The 15936-nt window shown below is 39.4% G+C and overlaps 1 protein-coding gene across 1 annotated transcript; it reads left to right on the top strand.

Annotated features, from left to right (window-relative positions):
- Positions 1–503: 503 nt before the first annotated feature.
- On the top strand, positions 504–15095 carry eed (embryonic ectoderm development). The gene is made up of 12 exons (XM_007902366.2): positions 504–665; positions 3752–3904; positions 4502–4594; positions 5980–6045; positions 7009–7134; positions 7605–7686; positions 8313–8404; positions 11343–11476; positions 11904–12009; positions 12441–12599; positions 13828–13901; positions 14757–15095. Exons 1-12 carry the CDS (start codon positions 573–575, stop codon positions 14881–14883), a joined length of 1305 nt encoding a protein of 434 aa, XP_007900557.1. The 5' UTR covers positions 504–572; the 3' UTR covers positions 14884–15095.
- Positions 15096–15936: the final 841 nt, after the last annotated feature.

Here is a 15936-nt window from a genome sequence, read left to right as displayed (position 1 = left end):
GTGTAGTGCTTCATCATGTCGTTGAGATGTCTCAAGGTGTGTCACAAGATATCCTGTAAACTGGATGGACTTATGTATTTTGTGGGTGACCTGTGGCAGCCAGTTTGCGCACAGCATTGTCCCACAAACAGCCATGCGAGTGAGTGACCAATTATATTTGGGGGATTACTGGCCGGGACACCGGGAGAAACTCTCTTCTCTTTTGGAATAGTGTCATTGGATCTTTAACATCCACCTGAACAGACAGATCGGACCCAGGTTTAACATCTCATCCAAAGGACGGCACCTCCAACAATGTAGCACACCCCCAGCGCTGCGCGTCAGCTTAGACTATGTGATTCCAAGTGCTGATGGTGGGGCTAACCCACAATCTTCTGACTGAGGGGCGAGTGCGCTGCAGCACCTCCTGCACCCGCAGGTTGGAAAAAAGGCGGCAAACCACAAGCCCGTCTTTGCGGCAGTGTGGTCGAACGTTCCAGTTTGCGGCAGTGAGGCGACGCGGGCGGGTGGACGGAGGCACAGACACACACGAGCCAGTTTGCGGCAGTGAGGCGGCGTTCTTTGCGCGCACCATGTCTGAGAGCGCGGCGCGAGGCGAGATGCCGGCAAAGAGGCAGAAGCCGAGCGACGAGAACAGCAACCCCGAGGCCTCCGGCGACGAGAACGTGAGTGCTCGGGCGATAAGCCCCGATATGTCAGCCCCGGCCCGGCCAGCGAGCCTCCGGGGAGGTCTGAGCTGCTTAAATGTAAATGTGTGTTCAAGCCGTCGCTCGGTGGAGGCCGCGGCTGTGATGTGGTCCGGGGGCGGCGATGCTTTAAATCAGGTCTCTGCTCTGGCGATGATCAGCGCCTCATTGCCATCCTACAGCCACCCCCCCCCCCCCCCCCCCGGCGGGTCCCTCCCCCCTCCAGAGAGCCCCTGTACTCGAAACTTTAGTTTGAGCTCCTCGCAGCCCACCTCTGTTCAAATATCCCAATGGGAACCCTTTTAATAATAATAATAATAATATATATAATAATCCTCGCATTTGATATAGCACCTTCTCGCGTCTTTGAGACGTCTCAAAGCGCTTTGCGGAATATACTGTAAAGTGAATTGACTGTATGCTTTGTGGGTGAAACGCGGCAGCCGAATGCGCACAGCAGTGTCCCACAAACAGTTGTGGATTACGTGACCAATTTTTAAAAACATTTGAAGGAATTATTACCCCCAGATAAGTGATTGGCAATCAACTAATAACCAGGTTCCTATTTGCTGCTACGTAAACAGGCGTGTGGAGTAAGGGAACTTCCCAACATTTTGTTGATCAAGTAACAACCCGATTTAAGAGAGAATTTTATTAATTTAGTTTCAGTCCAGGGAAATGTCCCCCTTACTGTGGCTTCTGATGGGGGGTGGTGGTGGGCGAGAGGTACTTATAAACAAACACAGGTGAACGCCATCCACACGCTGTGCTTACTAAATTAGGTTTCTCCCTTCAATTCTCCAGCCTACTTTTTGCCTCATTCTTAGTTCTATGAAAACAAAAAGGAAGACCGTTTGATGCCCCTTCCACAAATCAGAGAAAACTTGCCTATCTATCTTGTGAGAACTTGCTGCATAGATACTGCCTGGAAATTGAGAAGAAATTTCAGTATATTTCTTAATTGCCAGGCTTCCACTACAACACCGTATAAATCATATGCTGATATCTATATGCACAGTGATTTTGTCAACAAAATATATATGTGGGAGGTTATAGGGTACTCGATTTATCTGAACTCCCAGGAAAGAGTGGAGAGAATGGATCTGGGTAGGTGCAGGATGAGAGAGAGAAATGTAGGCACACATCCTCCTGACCTAAAAAGCTCCAACTCAAATGTAAGGATTATTTATTATTATAATAAATGTATTGAAAATTCAGGCTTAATGCCACTTAACTACTATGTTGAGACTTAATTGTAAGATTGCCGAGGTTGACTTGATTCCATCACTGAACATTTTTTTCCATTGATTATTCCGTCTTTCTGTTGAATACTCTTTCATTTTTTCCTCCCCGGTAAGAAAAAGCAAGAGACGTGACCATAGTGCTTTTTAAAAATTTGATGCTGGAGTGACCCTATTTTCTTAGCATTTTCTTACAAAAGTTATGGAAAATCGCACAGCCAAGTAAAATGTAAAAAAGAGACAAGAGGGTGTTGCTGATGTGTGATTACTACAGTCTGGAATGCAACGTGAGTTCTTCATATTTTTGTAGATGAGGAGGCAGTTGCTGCCTGTTTTGGATCATTACAAAGTTGGAGTGCAGAAATCCATTCATGCATTTTAATGTTTCCACAAATAGGTGCTCATGGACTCCCCCATTACTAGTGGAACTTTCTAATGATTGAAAGGATACAGTCTTCTAGTCTTAAAAAGTTTCTTCCTTTTCAGCAGTGCTTCATACTAGTTGCTTTTATATCATAATTGATGCCACCTTTACCTGTGTGGTAACCTCTTCCAAATAGTTATGGTACTTTTGATGCTGGATTTTTGTATAATGCAGTGCCAAGTATAAAAACAGCAATTCAGTTCCAGTATAAAGCATCTCCTGGAGTTGGTTTACACATGCTCTAGATGTTCAAGTAAGGTTCTAACGTCCTCAACCTACCCTACCCTGTCCTTAAAACTCTCTGAACCCACGCGCAACTTAGGCATCAGGTTCGATCCCGTTATCCTTCCTCCCCCAACATTCAGTGCCTGACCAGGACCGCTTTCCTCCACCTCCACCATGTTACCAGTCTCTGACAATACCACACTCCACAAGCTCACTCCATTACGCCAGTCCTTGTCAAACTCCACTGACTCTGTCACAGCGGATCGACTTCAAGATCCTTACTCTAGTATTTAAATCCCTCTATGCCTTGGAACCCCCCCTATCTCTCCAATCTCCTCTCTCCTCACAGCAGAATCTTCTGCCTCCGCTCTGCTGGCTCCAACTTCCTCATTGTCCCTCGAATCCTCCACTCCACCATCGGAGGCCATGTCTTCAGCCACTGCCCCAAAGCTTCGCCTTGCCCCCTTTCCCCATTTTCAGGTTGCACCTGAAGACCCTCCTCTTCGACTGTGCCTATGGTCACCTTCCCCCTCCCCATGGCTTGGCATGTTAAGCGCTCTGGACGGCGCCTGGCATGGAGGGTGCTATATAAATGCAAGTTGTTGTTCAAACTGTAACCAGGTTAATGGTACAAACCAGTGTCTGATTTTGGTCATTTATTCTTGGAATGGTTGAGAAGTAGTGTAGATCACTGACTCACCAACAGAACTTTATTTTTGTTACAATAGTTGCAGGGAAGTTAACGCTGGTGTGATTGTGGCTAGGGTTGAGGGAAGCCAAGAGGACAGAGACTCACAGATATCTAATTGTTTGTTCAGCTGTAGATTTAGAAAGTACTTTGTCGAAACAAATGCATTTCTTTCCATAACTGGTTAGCGAGTTTGATTATAAATGACAAATACAAAAGAAATACAACTCTGTGTTTTCAAGCAAAAAATTAAGTGCTGATATGAAAGTGGTGATATCAGCACTTTCATTGTATTTAAGTTTATTTAATGATAAATTGAAAAAAAACATGGTTAATTGCTTTTATGATGACTGAATAGTACCTGCCATGTTCCAACATTGCTTTCTGTATATGCTGATTCATTTATTTTGAGTGATGTTTAGTGTAGTGGTTGCTGGATCTTGTTTTTGTACATACCGGATTTCAATGTCTTGTCTTTTCTTCTCAGGACGATGCTGCCAGTATAGAGAGTGGTACAAATACGGAGCGACCAGACACTCCTACAAACACACCAAATGTCCCTGGAAGGAAGAGTTGGGGGAAGGGGAAGTGGAAGTCAAAGAAATGCAAATATTCCTTCAAATGTGTCAACAGTCTTAAGGTTTGGGTCTGAAATTCAACATACATTTTGTTTAAATGTCGTAATTCTGGGGTTTATTTGCTTTATGGTAGGTTATTCTTTTGGCTGATTCAAACGATGATGGGAATATTAGTTCAGTGATACGTTTATATTAATTGTTCTCTTAGTCCTCAATTGAAGTGGCATAGGAATTTCAGCATGCATGCTTATAAAGATTGTTTCTGGTGATATTGGGTTTTAGTTGGACTGCATGTTTCTTGAAACTACATTAAGCACCTAATTAAACATACAATTCACAATATAACTTAATTTATATAGTGATTTTCAAGCCAAGGGGACGTCTGAAACAGCTTCAACAGGAATTGTACACAATGTTTGAAATATTGATTTTGAGAAAAAAATTATATGAATTTATTTCTTTGTTTGTGTTAGCACTTTTAATTTGACACTTAGTTTTGTTAGAACACTGTCAGGTACAAATTAAAATGATACTGGACTACTTCAGGAAAACAGCCACAGGAACTTTTTTTGGCTTTATTAATTTTCAGCTGAAGAGAATAATCCAGATTAGTTTATGCTTTTCCATAACTATTTACTGTTCCTCTTGTTCTGTCATAGGAGGATCACGGACAGCCACTTTTCGGAGTGCAGTTCAATTGGCACAGCAAGGAGGGCGATCCTTTGGTATTTGCCACCGTTGGTAGCAATCGGGTGAGTATCCTATGGTGTTTAGAACTACCAAAACAATTTTGAAATCCTTACGTAATTAAAACAAATTCTTTGCACAAGACTAGCTTCATTCCAGGAAGTAAAGAGGAACTCAAATTTGGATAGTGTATCTGGGTGTCCCACATATTGTAAAATCCATGGACGCTTATCAAAGGATAAGGGATAGATGATCAGAGGCTTCTATGGCCCCACCTCATTCTGCCTGATCCACCATCAGTGGGCAAGCTTTCAGCTATTCTACCCCCATGCTTTGGAACTCAATCCCACCATCCCTGCCTTGCCACCTTTCTCCCTACTTTAAAAACTGTTGTGCACAATTGGCTGCCGCATTTTGCCCACAAAATATAGTCAATTCACTTTACAGTATATTCTGTGAAGAGCTTTGAGATGTTTCGAAGACGTGATGAGGCGCTATATCAAATGCAAGAATTATTGTTATTATTAAAATCCGTCTTGACCCATCTTTTTAACTTGCAAATACAATTCTCTTCCATCTTCCACTTTGTAGCAGGAGTTCTCAGTAAGCTGTGTGCTTGAGATGTCCTCCTTCGTGAAAGGATGCTATATACTGTAAATGTAAATTGTAATTAGAATTGGATTTTGAGAGTATAAAACATTTCATTCTCGTTTTCACATATTGCCTGGTGATAAGAACAACAGTTTATTTTTGTGGTCGGTGTGGTTTTACATTGCGGCTTCATGGTGTTATTGTTGGTGGACTCATTGGTTGCCATTTTCCGTGTATGATTTAGCTGGGCTAATGGTGCGTACCGTCCGAAAGCACGGTCACCGATGGTGGATGGAGGGCATGAGGGACAAGCAGGCCAGAGACAGTTGAAGAGGTTGGGGAGTAAGCAGGAGAGGTTGGGAGGTGCCAGGGCATGAAGGGATTTGAAGACGAGTGTGAGAATCTTGAAATCGATCCATTCGGTGATAGGGAGCCAGAATTGGTGTGATGGGGATAGAGTTTAGTGTGTTCCAGATTGGCACAAATCCTCAGTTTAACCCTAATTTTGTAGCCTGGGATAGCAAGGGTTTAAGATTGCTGGTATGGAAAATTGAGCCAATTCAAAGCATCATAGGTTTTCTGAGGCATGTTCTTTGAGCACAGTATAGTGGACTTGTACTTCTCCATGTTACAACTTAGCTGATCAGGAATGTCAGACTGTTTTAAGGGGAGAAGTTTCCTTGCGAAACTGATGAGAACTGCTTTTTAAATGTTACCTGAAAAACTGCTTTTTTTGTTGTTTATCAAGTAGTGTAATAAAATTAAAAATGTTTCTTTAATACAAATATGTAAAATTCATACACAAGTTGGTTTCATTGGTTGCAGAATAGTAACTTCTGATTCTCTTTATTTGGGTTAGGTGACACTTTACGAATGCCATTCCCAAGGGGATGTAAGGTTACTACAATCTTATGTTGACGCTGATGTATCCTTTTTTTCTGAATATATACTTCAGGTTACCGCTGAACCAAGACCTTAAAGGAAAATTAAACTCCAGTGGTCATTCCTACGTGACTGCCTATTAAGTTATTTTCAAGTTAGATCAATTTGCTAAATATTTTTTCATTTGGGTATTGGGATTCTCATGTTTGTTTCTACATTTATAAAAACCTTCTCTCTCTTCACCTGTAATATTTATTTAAAACATATCTTTGCTTCTTTCTACCACTCTGCTGTTCCTTTTTTGACGGCAATTAGATTGTTTCATAGGGAGTGGTGGCTCAACAAATTAACTTCATTTGTGATCCTGGGATCCATAGCAGCCAAAGCCAGTATCTGCACGTTCAAAACAGTTGGTCTGAATCGTCACTACTTAAATAGTGGTGGTGGAACCTGGAAAAAGCCCAGAGCTAAGTTTCCTAATATTCAGATGCACCTCTAAACCTCAATTACTGTTATTTAATTTGCAGTCGATCAGGAAAAATACTTTGCCAAAGATTCTAGGCATGAGTGGAACATGATATAAAGTATATGACATGATGGGGTAATATTTCTATTTGCTAACTAGAAAAGTGAGCTGCTTGATATTCAAGACGAATCTCTTTGACTGCTTACAGCCCATTCCCATCCCCAGTTTGGGTGCCCAGCCAGCAGTGTCGAATACTTTGAGATGTTCTCCCAATGTGAAAGATGCTATATAAATGATAATGCATCTTTCTACTGATTCAGATCAGGTGATCATTGAAAAAGTGAAGAAAAGCATGATATTATTGGGCTTGCCCCAATAGATTTTTCTCTTGCTGATCACACAACCAGATTGGTATCAGCATTTTTTTGCGATCCAGAATGCTGGGCCGAATAAGAAAATAAAGAGCTGTAAAGGGTAAAAAGAAAGAATATTTTGGTGACTTTCATTCAGTACAGACTCTTTAACTCTGGAGCTGTACAGACAGATGAAAACTTCTACACCTGTGCATGGACCTACGATAGCAACACCAGTCATCCTCTTCTTGCTGTGGCAGGATCAAGAGGCATCATCCGTATTATTAACCCCATCTCCATGCAGTGCATTAAGGTGAGTGCAACTTTGAATTATGCATTTTGTACTCTTAATGTTTCTACAGATTAGTTCTCAACTGGAGCTGAAAGAAAATGAGGAAACCATTAAATACTATGGTAGCAATATCAAAATGCAATCTTAAGATCAGTTTTAGTGCCTTCAACAGATTAAATTTTAGTCACAGCTCTTGGTGTTGGTTTTTAATGGTCTCTTAAAGTCTATAACTATTGTGAATCTTGTCATTTTTAATATTTTTTCCACTAAATTACTTATTCAGTTCCTGAAAGCTCAAATAATATTGTCAAAGCTAGAAAGGGCTTGAATAATATTGGTAATTTTCTACTCAAATCTTCCTTTTAAACTGTACTTGCCTTTATATCAATATTGCTACATTTTGAATGATGTACATAATCTCTTGTTCACATTTTAAATCTCAATTTAATGAAGTGAAACTAATGCCACTTTTGTTTCTTTGTGGATCATAGCATTATGTTGGACATGGTAATGCTATCAATGAGTTGAAATTCCACCCTAGAGAACCAAATCTGCTCCTCTCAGTGAGCAAAGGTAAGATACGGTACAATACAAATTTCATTTATATAGAACATTTCACATTGGGAGGACATTGCAAGACCCTTAAGATGCAATAGAGTAGTTGCTGGGCTTTAGATTCTTGAGTCTCAGGATGGCAGGATGCATGACAGACTGTGACTTTCCAGTCCATTGAATGCCTTGTTCAAGGAAAGAATATATTATTACTTCAGGTGATGGCATGGCTCTCTCCAGTCTGGTTTGTTTTTAAAAAAATGAAAAGCGAAGCACGTTTCTCTGTGTCCTGGCCATATTAATCGGTCATTCACTTCCAAGGTAGTAAGAAGTCGAGGCAGGAGGTGATGCTGATAGATTTCTGAAAGTTTGATCAAATAATTTACCATAATGTGCATTTTACAGTGTTGCAATTAGCTCCAGACTGAGATGCCTTGACCTCCTGCCTTGACTTCTTACTGCCTTGGAAATTTTATTTAACAAACTCTTGTTTTTTAAACCAAATGTGCTTTTTGGTGGTAAGGGGGTCATGCTAGATGTTCAAACTTCACTGAGATCACATATATCATTAAGGTGTCATATAATTCAAAATAAGTTTTCATTGAAATATTCCTGAAAGGCTTCATGAAAACTGTCTTTGATTGTAGATCATGCCCTAAGGTTTTGGAACATCCAGACAGACACATTAGTTGCAATATTTGGAGGTGTGGAAGGCCATCGAGATGAGGTTTTGAGTGCAGTAAGTACAAAGACCTTCTACATTTCTGTTCTTTGCCCTTAGCTGGTGGCTTGAAGATTGCTTCAAACATTTCTATTCTGGCTTCCTCAAAGTAAAATTGTACATTCAAACATGGGATGGGAGTTCCAGAGGGTGAGGGCAGAAAGGCCGAAAGCTCAACTGCCAGTGGTGGGGGGTGCAGGGTGGAGGACATAGAGCAAACCAGTGCCGGCGAGTGGAGAGAGCGGGAAAGTTGGTAAGGTGTTGGGAGGGCGCAGAGATTAGAAGCAAAATCATGAGGGCTTTGAAAGTGAGCACGAGGATCTTAAACTTGATGCTCTGAAGGATGGGGAGCCACTGAAGCTGGACGAGGATGGGAGTGATAGAGTTCTGAATAATTTGCAGCATGAGGTGGAAGAAGGTCGGAAGTCTGGAGAGCAGGGAGTTAATAATAATAATCCTTGCATTTGATATAGCGCTTTTCACGTCGGGAGGACGTCCCAAAGCGCTTCACAGAACACACTGTAAAGTGAATTGACTGTATATTTGTGGGCGAACGCGGCAGCCAATTGCGCACAGCAATATCCCACAAACAGTCGTGGATTGAAAATGACCAATTTATTATTGTTTTGGGTTTTTGGAGGGATTATTATTAGGCGTGTGGAGTAAGGAAACTTGCCCAAGGTTTCGCCCTGCCTGGAATTTAACTCAGGTCTCTCGCTTGCAAAGCGAGTGCCCTAACCACTGAGCTACAGGACTCCACGTTAGCATCCTGGATGTGATGAAAACATGTACATTGTAATGTGATGACGACGACAATGATGAATAATTTTTCACATGCTATTTTTGGCTATCACGTCAGTCAGTAATTTGGCATTCTCTAATATGTTCAGTGAATGAGCCTCTACAGCAGGGGTGGGCAAAATACGACCCACGGACCATATCCAGTCCGCCAAATGATTATCTCCGGCCCGCCATTGTGTCTAGCGATAGAAAAAATTATAGTTGGTTCAGTCCCAGAAAGTCGCACAAATTTCGCATTTGAGTCTGACTGGTAACATCAGCCAATCACACTGCTTAGTTGTGGACATGCTGCCTTAAATGTTGGATCAGGCTGATGTCAGAAATGTATGGATCGGCAAATTTTCAACCGCGCACAGCAACAGCGGCAATACTTTTAAGACTGTTAACGTCCTCTTCAGTGAAAGAAGCGGAAAGTAGACGCTGAAGGCCGAATATTCAACAAAGAATGGACTTCTAAATATTGTTTTACCAGTGGGTGGAAAATAAAACAAATAAAATAAAAATAAATTAAAAAATTAGAAAAATTAGTATCAATGCAGTCAATGAAAGATACAACAACTGGAGAAGACTTTTTGGAGCCAGTAAAATTAGGAGTGGATTGGAAAAAATTGGTGAATGTGACCACCGATGGAAGCTCAAATCTGACGGGCAAAAATGTTGGGTTACTGAAAAGAATTCAAGATCAAGTCAAAGAAACAAATCCAGAACCGAATATTGTTTTCTACACTGCATTATCCACCAAGAGGTCCTCTGTAAGAGGGTTCTAAAACTAAGTAATGTTGTGGACACAGTTACAAAAGTGGTCAACAATATTCGAGCAAGAGGATTAAACCACAGGCAATTTGTAACTCTGCTTGAGGAATAGGAATCCGAGCACATGGATGTTCTGTAAAACACGAATGTAAGATGGCTTAATTTAAGAAAGGTCTTGAAAAGAGTGTGGGAACTGAGAACAGAGATTGATTTATTTTTGGACATGAAACAAAAAGATTTGGATTTGCCACAACTGAATGATGCGAATTGGCTCTCTGATTTTGCATTTGCCGTTGATATCATGGGCCACGTGAATGAACTGAATTCAAAACTGCAACAGAAGGGGTCCTTTGTGCACGTTTTGTATTGCAGTGTCAAGTCATTTATGACAAAATTATTTATTTTATCGCATCAGATAGGAAACAGGCTGTTTGCCCACTTTCCAACTTCACAGCAGATTACTGTTCAAAGCGATCAAAGCCTTAAAAAGTATACTCCGTCACTACTTGATTTGAATGCCAAATTTTCTCGTCGATTCCAGGATTTCAATTTGATCGAAAATGACCTGTCTTTGGTCTCTTCACCTTTCTCATTTGATGTTGACAAAACCCCATTTGACCTCCAACTTGAGCTTATTGACCTGCAATTGCGGAGCAATTCAAATCAGTGCCGCTTCCCAGTTTTTACGCCTCTCTTAATGAATATACCTTTCCAAAAATAAAAGCTCATGCCCGGAGGATGCTTGTGCTGTTTGGATCAACACACATATGTGAGGTGACATTTTCTGTGATGAAATTCAATAAATCAAAACATAGATCTGTGATGACTGATGACCACCTTGCAGCAGTACTCCACATTGCAACAACGGAGACGATGCCTGACTTCAATTGTCTGGTTAACACACATCAGAGCTTTCATTCTTCCCATTGAGTGAGCTTCTCACATTCTCATCAATATGTGAATAAATATCGAATAAATGTCTGCTCAATGAGTTGTTTTTATATGATCTAATTTTAATGAATGTCAATTATATAGACTTTATTTTATGCAAGTACAAGTGTAAGACTTGATTTTGAGCTATTAAGCATTTGCATCTATATTAAGTGTGGCCCGCAAAGCTTACCAAAACTCGTGAAGTGGCCCGGCAGCCAAAATAATTGCCCACCCCTGCTTTACAGTATAACATTTGTTGCTATTTGGATAGTCACACTTTTAGGGCTGCAACAAATATGCAGGAAATAGAAATGTCTCACTGTGAGTATTGTGCCAGGGAGGTAAAAGGTTTGTTTTGGGCTTTCTGAATGCCTACATTTTTTTTTAGATGTTTATTTCTACCTCGATGAGTATTTTTTAATTGAGATTGTATTCTTTTGAACATGTATTTACAGTTTTTTTTTACCAGGATTTTGATCTCCTTGGTGAGAAAATAATGTCTTGTGGCATGGATCATTCCCTTAAATTATGGCGAATCAACTCTGAAAGGATGCTGAAAGCTATCCAGGGATCTAATGAATATAATCCAAGTAAAACTAACAGGTAATTGTTGATATTTGTAGTGCTATTTACACCAAGGTTCTCCCCACCGCTTTCCTTGCTCTGCAACTGACCCCATCTGTGTGAAGTTCTCTGAGACATCGTCCTGAGTGAAGGGCACTATATAAATGCAAGTTGTCGTGAGCTTGTTTTTATTAGTAGCGTTTGGGTTTTTCCCCAGTTATATATACACTATATATATATCTATCACAGCAGCAGAGGACCGCAAATTATCCATTTATAAGGTCTGTTCCGCTTCCCTTTGTATCTGCATGAGAACGATTTAAAATATTTTGTAAACTTGATTCAAGTTGGCAATTATACTGATAGCTGCTCAAATTGTGAATGGTCGTTCAAGATATCTTGTATTGAGAGATGATTTAATATTTCTAAATAAAATACATTCATTTAAATAAATTTTTGATTATAGGCCATTTGTATCACAGAAAATACATTTCCCAGATTTCTCCACAAGGGACATACATAGAAATTATGTGGACTGTGTGCGATGGCTTGGAGATCTGATACTTTCTAAGGTAAATATTTTATTTTCATGTTTGTAACGTTGATCTTGTCACAGAGTCATTTTCTCCCCACCCAACAAGTCATAAAGATTCATCTATAGGTACTGCTTAGTGGTACAGTTGGTAGGTTAATAGAACATTAATCTGCTATGTCATAGAATGGCAAGAATTGAGAATTTACAACAACAAAATTAAATTTGTATAGTGTCTTTCACGTCGGGAGGACGTCCCAAGGCGCTGAACAGAGTTTCTTGTGATCACAATGAATTTACTCCTGTGATTCTCACAAATTTCTGATCTCAGCCATGGAAATCTATTGAGTAGTGTTATGTAAAAAAAATGTGCTTGTATCTTTAGTTGAAAATTATTGTTCTCAGTATTGAGTAAAACCCACTGCATAGTGACCTTTTGTTGTAAATTAGCAGAATTACTTTCTCTTTCAGTCTTGCGAAAATGCCATTGTGTGTTGGAAACCTGGCAAAATGGAAGATGAAATTGATAGAATAAAACCAAATGAGTCAAATGTGACCATCCTGGGAAGATTTGATTACAGTCAGTGTGACATCTGGTATATGAGATTTTCAATGGATTTCTGGCAAAAGGTAGATATAAAATTTACACTTCAATTCTATTAATACACTTTTTGTGCAATAACATTCACACCTTTTTCGTAGTTTGTTTATTTTCTGGTTTAGGTAGGTATTCCAGATCCGGATTCCAGATTCCAGATTGTGGAGTCCTGTAGCTCAGTGGTTAGAGCACTCGCTTTGCAAGTTTTTTGTTTTTTGTTTTTTTGTTTTTTTGTTTTTTGGAATTGAACTCAAGACCTGAGTTCAATTCCAGGTGGGGCGAAACCTTGGGCAAGTTTCCTTACTCCACACGCCTAATAATAATCCCTCCAAAACCAAAAAAAATGACAAAATAAATTGGTCATTTTCAATCTACAACTGTTTGTGGGACATTGCTGTGTGCAATTGGCTGCCGCGAATATACAGTCAATTCGCTTTACAGTGTGTTCTGTGAAGCGCTTTGGGACGTCCTCCCGACGTGAAAAGCGCTATATCAAATGCAAGGATTATTATTATTACCTAATAAAGGTTAACACTCAAAGAACATCTGCTTTGAATTGTTTGATAGAATACGTGGAAAAGCTGTAGGTTTATGGTAACATTTAAATACGAATAAAGTTTTAAGTGACTTGACACCACCACAAGCCTGCGTGGCCTTTAGTTTCTCAATTACTACAGTAGAACATCAATTGGTGCAAAGTGAACTTCTATTTTAAAATTCACTGCACTGCATTTTATCTTTTAATTTAAAGAGTTGGATAAGACTGGACAATAATGTTAAAAATTATCAGACATCTCAATTTAAATATTTTATTACATATGCTCAAAGCTTCACTTTGCCTGAGCAGAAAGACACATGAAGATAGCGACTAGGGGATCTAAAAGAGAATTTAGGAGAAACTACTTCACAAAGAGGGTAGTGAGATTGTGGAACTCACTACTTGAAACTATGGTTAAATGAGATGTATTTAGTGGAAGCTAGACCTTCACATGAGGGAGAGGAGAATGGAACGGTATGGGAGGGAGGAAGAAATGAGTGTAGACTAGTGTGGAGTATAAACTGATGGACTGATTGGGCCAAAGCGGCCTGTTTCCATACCTGAACGTTCTTTGTAATAAGCAGCATGAGTGGGACAGTGTAACTTGTGCTATATGCTCACTCTCTATTCAGAGTTGTTGCCTCATTATTGCATCAACAATTTTAGTTTAAAAGCGCTCAGTAGTTTATTTGAAACTAACAATTTTCTTTATTTTGTGGTAGATGCTGGCCCTTGGTAATCAAGTTGGAAAACTCTATGTGTGGGATCTTGAAGTGGAAGATCCTCATAAGGCTAAGTTAGTATTTGTTCAAATTACTTTTTGGTAAATTACAAATTGTTTTGTAAATGGTTTGTATGAAAATTTAAGTGACGAGAGTAGCATTTAACAACTTGGTAGTTGTTCATCCTATAGAATGTAATGTAGCCTCCTGAATTTAAATCCAAAACGTCAATACTTAAGAAATTTCAAAACATTGGTAAACATGAACCTGTGAAAATCTGAATTAATTTAAATATTGATGCTAAATCTTCCTTGGGTTTATTCCGCATCTCTGGCAGTAATTCAGCCCTCATTCAGGCTTTGTAACTCTTTAGGTAGTATATGTAATATAACATTAGTAAATATATGTGTAAATATATATGTATGATATATATGTATTATATATACTACCTATGTCATCAAAAGTCAACTGTTTAATAACAAAATACTACAGATGGAAGCAAAAATGGTACTCTTAAATCTTTAATGTTTTATTTTTGGAAAGGTACTCTTTCGTGAAGTTCCTTTTTCTTTACAAAGTTTAATTAGTTATTTCAAAATGATTACAATATTTAATCAAGGAATTTATTTTTGTTAACCTCCATTTTATATTCCCTCTGAGCCTCACGATAGAATGGCCAAGTGGCACTCCTGCTTCTGCCAGTGCTCCTCAAGTGGATGTAGGTACATGAGGAACTTTTTTTTAAAACCTTCCCTACATTTTCTAAACTGAACTCCAAACTCCTTATGGAAAATTGTGGAATAAATTCTTTAATACATAGGTCTACCTTTGTGCTGTGGCATAGTTTTGATAATATAACAATAGGTTTGGGTTGGTACAAGCTTTGTAAACGTGTATTACAGCTGTTGGATTATTTTTTTCTCTCTTAGATGCACAACGCTGGCCTATCCGAAATGTACTGCAGCCATACGACAAACAAGCTTTAGCAGAGATAGCAGTATTCTCATAGCTGTATGTGATGATGCCACTATCTGGCGTTGGGATAGACTTCGGTAATTTCTAAAATCTGAACCCAACTTTAGTCCAATTTAACTAACATACTACATGTGAACCAGTGAATATCTGCTGTGCTTGCCATGCCCATTTTTTATGTTTTGACAGGAATATTTAGTTTATGCATGTCTATCTAATATTGAATGATGTAAAGTTTGTGCTGCCTATTTCTTTTGCTCCACTGCTGTGCTGTCAATAAAATATTTTTTAAATGAGTTGTCTGTCTGTATGTATGCACTTTCTATGCATTTATAAACCATATGTCCTTAATGGTAGCCTCAGGAACATGTACTTGTATCCCATAGTTGTAGATTTGAGTCCTGATGGCTGATTGGACCACTTCATAGAGGTCTGTGGTGGATCACTGTTATTATCCACCAGAGCACTCACTGGGGCTCTGCAGCCCATATTCGTATGCCATGGGACTTTTATACTTTCAGAGAGCTGCAATCTACAAAGATTCAGAACACTGGTACTGAAGATGTTGAGTGAGCAGTGTGAATCAAAGTTGGCCTAACATAGGGCAAAGTCTACCCCAATTTTTCAATGTGGTACAGAACTCCAATCACTTCTCAACTGTTGGATAAACTAGGACAAGTCTCAGGGCAATTCAAACGTCAGTCTTTAAAGTTGATGACCTGTTACTTTGGCACTAGTTCTGAAGATTGGATAATTTAAAACGTTAGTGACCAGGCTTATAAAATATATGCCCGTGTGTGTTTAATTAAGCTGGATCCAATTGGAAATTAAGAACAGAAGTCCATTCAGCCCATCAAGTCAACAGAGTTGCGACTTTTACATAACCCGACTTGGTAGGTGAGAAGGAATGATTAAAATAAATGCCTTGACACTTTTCTAGTTTGAAACCTGATTAAACAGATGGTTGTATTTCCTAGAGCTCCATGCACAGCAATCAGCTTCTGATTTTCAGTTTTAACTGGTGAACATTAAAATGTTAAAAATTAAATAGATTTGTATCCAATAAAGGCCAGAAATGGTTACTTTAACTAAGGTTTTCTGTCACTGGTGTGCCAACTCCACGTGTGGTGTTCTCTG

Source organism: Callorhinchus milii, unplaced genomic scaffold (genome assembly GCF_018977255.1).
Source record: "Callorhinchus milii isolate IMCB2004 unplaced genomic scaffold, IMCB_Cmil_1.0 Scaffold4, whole genome shotgun sequence".
In the NCBI taxonomy this organism is placed as follows: domain Eukaryota; kingdom Metazoa; phylum Chordata; class Chondrichthyes; order Chimaeriformes; family Callorhinchidae; genus Callorhinchus; species Callorhinchus milii.
The sequence above is the reverse complement of the archived record's forward strand: the minus strand, read 5'-3'. Positions and strand labels throughout refer to the sequence as shown.

What these genes read in the sequence shown, in the direction of transcription:
- eed (XM_007902366.2), top strand. Translation starts at nt 573, where the DNA reads ATGTCTGAGAGCGCGGCGCGAGGCGAGATGCCGGCAAAGAGGCAGAAG. An exon ending in AATCTTATGTTGACGCTGAT is followed by an intron (nt 6,046 to 7,008) that starts GTATCCTTTTTT and finishes GGAGCTGTACAG; the next exon opens with ACAGATGAAAACTTCTACAC. An exon ending in CAATGGATTTCTGGCAAAAG is followed by an intron (nt 12,600 to 13,827) that starts GTAGATATAAAA and finishes ATTTTGTGGTAG; the next exon opens with ATGCTGGCCCTTGGTAATCA.